General features: G+C 34.8%; 1 protein-coding gene across 1 annotated transcript; it reads right to left on the bottom strand.

Annotated features, from left to right (window-relative positions):
* Window positions 1-2,172: 2,172 nt before the first annotated feature.
* LOC115703581 (polyphenol oxidase I, chloroplastic) lies at window positions 2,173-4,263 on the bottom strand. Its single transcript, XM_030630806.2, has one exon. The coding sequence runs from the start codon at window positions 4,137-4,139 to the stop codon at window positions 2,298-2,300; it is 1,842 nt and encodes a 613-aa protein (XP_030486666.2). The 5' UTR covers window positions 4,140-4,263; the 3' UTR covers window positions 2,173-2,297.
* Between the last annotated feature and the right edge of the window lie 4,089 nt (window positions 4,264-8,352).

Below are 8,352 nucleotides of genomic sequence, written 5' to 3'. Positions count from 1 at the left end.
TTTCTCGAGATTCCTTCACTTTTATTTCTTCAATACTGAACTTGTAAAATATTGACAAGCAAAAGCGTAAAATTGCACAAAATACATCTAAAACTATTCAAAAATACTTTAAAAATATACTAATAAAGTCCTAACAAACTCTCCCAAACTAGACATTTACTCGCCCTCGAGTAAAGAACTAAACAACTAAACACGACACAACATAAATGAATCAAGTCAATCAAACGAGCATGAGTCACAATCTTTCATGTAAGCCAAGTAACATGGTTTGTACAAAAATTAAAAATATATGCTCTAATACAGAATTTCAGCTCAATTACTTCATTAACTCGCCTCAATTCTTTCTTTCATCTCATAAAACCATAATCAGTACCATATTACTCGACGAACATTTGAGACAATTTATGCATGCCAAATACAACCATCAATCAACTAACAAAATTTATTCCATATGCTTGCAATGCTCACTATTCTCCACTAAATAAATGCATAATCAAGAATCAAAAGGTCTTTTTAGGCTTGTAATAATAGGCTTAGGCACAGGTGGATAAAATAGTCATTTAGGCTCACATATACCATAAATATATAAATATAAAACCAATCTTGACATTAACATCCTAATTTAACATACCCTAAGTTCCTTTTTATTTCGAAGGATTGAGAAAAATTGACACTAGAGAAAATCTTTTTTTTTTTCTTTTCGTTCTTGTGTTTCTCTTTTTTTTTTCTTCTACTTTTATATATATTTTTTCTCAATCCTTACTTGAACTTCTTTATTGCCAATGCCACTCTACAAAGAATAACACCCAATACAATTCAATCTCATTTTTTTTTTTATATGCCCATGATACTAATTTAGGACTGAAAAATACCAAGTATTCAATTAGGCTCGAAATAGGTGTTTAACAATAAAAAGTTTATCTTTATGTTAAAAAAAAATTAACTAAGGAAAAATTTAATCAAGGTTATAGCTTAAAAGGTACAATTCGTCCAAAAATTTCCTAAATCACTTCCCTAATTATGCATCATTTATTATTTCTCCTTAAATAGAAATCAAGCAAATTCTAAATTTTTCTAACTAACTTTTCACATTTCACATTTAGCATGCATAAACCAACTTCAATTGTTAAAAAATTACCAATTAATTATTATTACATGTTCCTTAAAGCGCAAAATTGAAGTTGATTAAAAATGCAATCTCTCCAAGCACACAAACTTTTACAAATAATCAAAGTTTTCCTCAAATCATGCTGCATACTCAATTCATCGACTCATATTTAATATTCAAAAACTTGACTCATAACACAAACAAACAAGCAAATTATTAATAAAACTAAAACGAAAAAAAAATTAAATTGAATTCACTAAGGAGTAAGAAAGAGATCCTACCGGAGCGCCACATCAGTACGGCGGCGGAGGCCAGAAGTGGTAATTTGGTACGGTTACCATGGTGGTGGAGCCGAAAAATGATCAAGGGCTTCAAGATTCATGGTCTACATGGCAAAAGCTGAATTCAGTTCACGCACTTGCCGATGAGGAAGAGTTTCACTAGGATCAGCTTCAATATCGTCTTCCTCTGCTTCACCACCTTTCACCCTCCGTTTCGTCATTCCCTTTATGGCGTTTTCGTGTGTATCTTTCGGAGGAGTGAAAGATGCTGGTGGGAACTCATAAAAGTGTCTCTTAGTAATCATCTTCATTGGCGGCTTAATGATATTCCCATTCAAAGCTCGAATGTCATGTTGGCTACATAAGGTTGTAAATATCAGAGCACTATGAGCTATGCTAGCAATGGTGCGCATTTGAGAGACGAACTCAATAAATTTGAATTTTTCTTTATAAATGTTAGCTTTCTATATATAACTCAACTGTATCTGATTATACCATTATATGTAATAAATATTCTGTTCAATTTCTTCGTGATTATTCCATGCAGAAAAAAAGAGTATAATGTTTGTAATGATTTTACCTACCATATGCATCTCATTAATTAACTTAATTTCATGTACGTACGTAATAAGAGTATAATTTTTCAAAGTTTCAGAATTATCTTCCATGCGGTACGTTTCAATCATTAATATATAGTTTCTGCAAAGTAAGTTATATAAAAAAAATATATATACACGTCATTCATCATGAGATATATATATTTTTGGAGAAACTGAAATTTAATTTAGCTGGACTTATCAAATTATATATTAATAGTTTAATTCATAGCATTGACTTGCTTTATTTAGAAAACATTACACAACACGACATACATAACATATATATTATTATAATTAACAACGGATCATTCAAGCGATATAATCAATCTTAATGGCTTCAATGGTAACTTTCCCAATACCACTCCTTGGAACTAAAGTGACCTTGACCCTATCATCGTCGTCAGCACCGATGTCCTCCAACAAGTCCGATATCCCAATATTAAGTTTCATTTGGTCACATGATTGGACACCAACTTTGCTCTTATGTACCACTGTAGAGAAACTCCCAGCAAACTCCGCCTTCTGAGGTCCAGTAATGGCATCGTCATCCTCATCATTAATGTAAATGTCAAACTTCACAGGCTCATCAATGTTGTAATGAATTCCAGAAACAACCAAAACCTCTTCTTTAAACTCCTTCTCGTACCTGCTCCTTGACTTCTCAGGCCTCTTCACAACTATAGTCACCGTCTCACTCAACGTTAACGGAAACCTGCTAATTGGCGTTATGTTCATGTCCTCATTATTCGGAGGTAGGACAAATAACTGATCCTTAACTAGTGGTGATCCAGAATTATTAGTCTTCTTCGTCAACATTTTCTGTTGGTTTATCTTAGTTGGTCTTGGCTTGGACCTTAGCCAAGGAAGATCAACCTCTTGATAAACGTACCCTAATTTTTTACTGTCGAGTGAGTCTCCAACTCTAACACGAACCAGTTGTTTCTTTTCGTCGTAGAAGAGGAAAGTGGAGTTGAGATAATCTTGGTCGTTTATATCAACTCTTTTTGCACCGGGGATAGATTTCCAAATATTCCACATTCGGTCAACGTTAGCATGGTGACTGTAAAACAAGGGATCTCTCCCAGATGAGTGGAAGCTTCCCATGTCTTCCCAATTCTCCCTTCTGTTATCACCACACCATATATGGATTGTATTGTGAGGCATGCTCTCGATGCTACCTTGTCCGGGATCAGGGCAGTCACCATTCTTATAGGGTTCTCCGAAAAACAACAATGGAATTTTAGCAGAAGAGACCATCTGGCGGTACATAACACTTAGATTGATTGAGACTTGTTGTGCTTCCGATACCGGAGGCTTTGGATTAAAAATTTCTCCTGCAGTGTAGTCAAGATCGACCATTGTTGGCGGCAAGTGACAGGGGTTTCGGTTTAGATCGTAAAGAGGGGAGGTCTGGTCGACGAATATGGACGGGATCTGGTAGCCAGAAGGGTGATCCCAGTTCCAGAATGGTAAAGCGAAACTGGGATCGTCGATTAGGCTTCCCAATATCTTCTCGTAAAAGTATAAGTACCATCGGTGAAAGGGAAAGAAGAGCCACGAGTGGTGAACTTGAATGTAATGGTCGTTACCAGAATTCACTTGGTCATACCCGCCATTGCAGTAAGCACAATGAACTTTTGCTTGCTGAACAAAGCTTCTCGGATCGTCCTCGGGCAGAGCTTTCATGAGCGCTAAGGCTTTCTTGTACTTGGCTACGTCATCAGGGTCCATCCATTGGGCTGCTGGCCGAATTCGCAAAGTTCTAGGCGGTTGACAAGGTCTGAAATCAACAATCTTATCGCTATATGGAGCGCAACATTTGACATCATCTGGATCAAGAGGTGGTTTAGAAGGCGGATCCAGCAGGTTGTGGCATTTCGATAGGTCCGGGGCCTGCACCGGGCCTGTTGCGGAGGCGAGCGGGTCTAGGGTCAGGCCAGCCACGCCGTAGAGTCCTCCTAGACCGATCAACATGTCTCTCCTGTCTAGTTTGCTAGGGTTTTTCTTGTTACTACCTTGATCACTGGCTTTGCATGCAAGTCTACGTACAAAGCCAGGTTGATTAGGTTTAGTGGGAAATGGGGTTCGAATGGTTGGAGCTGAAGGAGTGGTGGTCATCACCAGCGGGTGAGTGAGAGACAGGGAAGCCATAGCTATTAGCTATATAGTGATTTTGGTTTGGTTTATGGTGCAAGACTGAACGGCATGCACTGCGTCTTTATAAGGGCTTCATGAAGTTTTTTTTTTTTTTCTTACTTCCTAAGTGGGTGGAGTTTTAATACGTGGGTTTTGTAAGTAGGAAAATTATTTATATGTATTAATTGCCAGTGGGCGAGCCCCTACCAGGCATGGGCTGCTTTAATTTTATTTTATTTATATATTGACAAAATATAGCATAATTAATAAAATAGGAAAAAATCTCTTCTATTAATAATTAGTCTAAAAAGTATTTTAGATTAACAAAAATAAGAATAATTATAAATATAGCTACACATTTTAATAAATAAAGTTCAAAGTAGTTGTTCACTCCAAAAATCCAAAATCACTACTACGTACTGATGAAAAATTAAGCCGGCCCGTTAACTAAAAGTTAAGCTCCGAATCATCATTTTGACTTATTTTGAAGACTATCCAAATTAATATATTTCTAAAAAAACTACTACGTACTGATGTATTTATAATGAATATACATCTTAAAAAAAATACATATGAAAAAATATTTCAAAACTTTAATGAGTTATGTTAATTAATACTATCAAAATTTAAAGAAATATATATTTTAAAAATTTTAAAATGATAATTATTTTCAGTGTATATGTATTATTTAGATTATGTGTATTAATCTTAATATATTAAAGTATAATAAATAAATAAAGGGAGAGAAATTAATTAATTAAAGATACTAGATTAAGTAAATTTGTATATTGGAAAGTTAAAAGTACTGTGCAACCAAAACACAAAAAATAAAAAATTAATCAATAAATAGGAACAACTTCATTCATGGAAAACAATCAAAAAAACCAGTACTTTTGTCACAAGCTATTGCGTATCTGGAGAATTTTTAGCATTTAACATTGCTGTCAAACCAGTAAGTGTAGCACTCAAACCAGACCAGCAGATTCTACTTCGTGGCAACCGGAGAACAAATTAAAAATGAATGTCGATGCAGCTATTGATTCTTCAAGGAGTAAAAATTGATATTGGTGTAATTTATTCGTGATTCGAATGGACATGTTTTAGCTACAATGTCAAAACCAGCACTAGGAAATTTTAAATCGCAGGAAATGGAAGCAAAAGCAATGTTCGGGCTTCGTTGGGCTGAGCAATTGCATCTTCAACTATTATGTGATTGTTTGATGCTTGTCAATGCGTTAAATTAAATGGAAGAACATCACAATATATATTCTGGATTTATAATTTGGTTCAAGATATTTCACATTATTTATCCTCTCTCTAATGCTTGTATATTTCACATTAGACAGGATGCTAACTAACCAGATTGGTTAAGCAAGCTTTACAATTAGATAGTAGTTGTATTTAGTTAGAAGATATGCCTTTTACTATTTTCTTTGTTGTTGTAAATGAATTTTAATTTATATAATAACAGAATTTTTTTTTAAAAAAATATGTGAACTAAATATACAACAGATATTAGGATTAGTTTGTTATATTTCGTGATTTAAAAAATAAATAATAGTGCAGAGAAATTAATAGTTTTAATAAAATTTATTAAAAATAATTAATGGTACGTTAAATTAGAGATTTATTAGCTAAACTAGTGGATGTGTGAATTTGGTTAATTAGCATATGGAGTGTGCATATATGAGAAGTATCGATGCATGCATGGAATTAAAAAAAATGATGGAATTTATATTTAGACTCGTAAAAAGATTTGACGTGTGTTTGATATAGCAGAACTTTTAATTGAGTATATGTGAATAACGAGAAATGCTTAGGGACATGTGTAAAGCACCATAATCCATAAAAAGTGGTATGTTATAATTATTGTAATTTAAGATAGAATTTCAATATTTTAACTTAATAAAGTGTTTTTTTACGATTAATAAACTCTTTGAACTATCATTGTAATTAATTAACTTGCTCAAATACTGACGGTAAAAATCTCGAAGGTTTGTAAATTTAAGGTATCATTCACTTTTAACAGTTAACTTCTAACATAGACTATTCATGTATATACTCTTATACACGTTACACGTTTATATTAGTACACTTAATATTATTATTTAAAAAATATAAAATTTTTTATATATTTTATTTTTTATTTTTATAATTTTATTTAATTCTAAATGAATTTTAAAAATAATTTTTAAATAATAATATTCGGTATACCAATATAAATGTGCCACGTGTACAAGAGTATACACATAAGTACCTCATGGCAGCAGTTAATTGGATGACACTTTAAATTTGCTACTGACTTAATAGTTTAGAAGATTTTACAGCTATAATTTAAGCTTATATAAAAAGTTAAACATAAGTGAAACGATAATTAAAATGATTTAGCCGCCAAATTTTTTTTAAAAAAATAATATGACAAATTATTATGTACTCACAATAAACCACATAAATATAATATTAAAATATTTTAAAGTGCCTAATACCAATATTTATAAATAATACGTACACTTTTATTATTACTTATATTTTGAAATACGCCAACAAAAATATTAGTCGTTCTTCATGAAGTTTCTCTCTTATGAGCTCATTTAAATTAAAAAGCTCTTCTCTAATTCTTAGGCTATATCCAACCAAACACGCCTCGAACTTTTCGGAGAAGCCCTTAACTGCCCATCCAAAGCCTATATTGTTGAGAATTGCTAGTTCCCTGCTACACAGAAGTCAGTATCTCTGCATCACAGGCAATCATTGCCTCTCCAAGGTTGTTGGAATATAATCCACCTATGATTTTCCTTTTGCTGCTTTTCACAATTCTGTTAGAGAGAATATTCTCTTTGTATCATGTAATGACACTTGTCAATATTTGTAAGGCTCATTGTAATCATACTCTGCTATATAATGAAATGCATTCCTCAGACTCGATTGAGCTGAGTTTTCCCAAATTGTCATTCTCTTCATTTTCTCACTTGGTATCAGAGCCAGAAGGCCGCCGCCATGTCGACTGACAATTCTCAGACTCCCCCTTCACCTCAGGTGAACCAGAACCCAACCAGAGTTCAAAACTCGAATGGTACAGGGGCTACAGTTGTTAACAGCAGTGCCACTTTCACCCCAAACTTCACTCAACCTTTTAATACTCTCAACCAGCCTTTCTCTCTGAAATTAGACCGAAACAATTACACCTTATGGAAAACTATGGTGTCGACCATCATCCGTGGTCATAGACTTGATGGATTCATCAATGGTTCCAGGATCTGTCCAACCGAGTATGTTTCAACCACTAAAGAGGCCACTGGTGCAGATGGACCACCTGTTGTCGAAGTAACCATGAACCCAGATTTTGAGCAGTGGATAGTCAGCGACCAACTTCTCATGGGATGGATCTACAGCTCCATGACAGAATCAGTAGCAACAGAAGTCATGGGCTGTAGCACCTCTGCTGCACTTTGGAGAGCCCTTGAAAACTTGTTTGGAGCTCACTCACGGGCAAAGATGGATGAAACCAGAACTTTGATTCAAACCACTCGAAAAGGTAACACTCCTATGACTGAATATCTGAGGCAAAAGAAAATGTGGTCTGATAGTTTGGCACTAGCTGGAGATCCATATCCAGAAGCACATTTAATCTCAAATGTCACATCTGGTTTGGATGCAAGGTATTTAGCCATTGTTGTTCAAATAGAGGCTAGATCTAATATCACATGGCAGGAAGTGCAGGATATGTTGCTTAGTTTTGACAGCAAGCTCTCTAGACTCTCTATGACAGAAGGAAGCAACAAAGGGGGAAACAATGGTACTGCAACATCCTCCATGAATCCCACTGCAAATCTTGCTGCAGCAAGTATGGGAAACAAACCATATACTCCAAATCGTGGCAGGGGCAACTACAACAATTTTTCTAATGCTCGAGGAGGTTCATCTTCAAGCAATAACAGCAGAGGTGGAAACACATCAGCTAGAGGAAGAGGCAGGTCTAATAACTCTAAGCCTACTTGCCAAGTTTGTGGCAAGTATGGCCATAGTGCAGCCCACTGCTATAATCGATACAATGAAGCTTATATGGGCCAAGAACCTGGAGCTCACTCAAACCAGCAAACTGGAGGTCATGCCGCATTCATTGCTACGCCCGAAGTTGTTGATAATGACATGTGGTATGCTGATAGTGGAGCTAGCAACCATGTGACCTCTGCTTCATCCAATCTGAATCAAAAATCTGAATATGGTG

The sequence above is a fragment of the Cannabis sativa genome, chromosome 1 (assembly GCF_029168945.1).
Source record: "Cannabis sativa cultivar Pink pepper isolate KNU-18-1 chromosome 1, ASM2916894v1, whole genome shotgun sequence".
Lineage (NCBI taxonomy): Eukaryota > Viridiplantae > Streptophyta > Magnoliopsida > Rosales > Cannabaceae > Cannabis > Cannabis sativa.
This window is presented reverse-complemented; position numbering and strand designations above follow the sequence as displayed.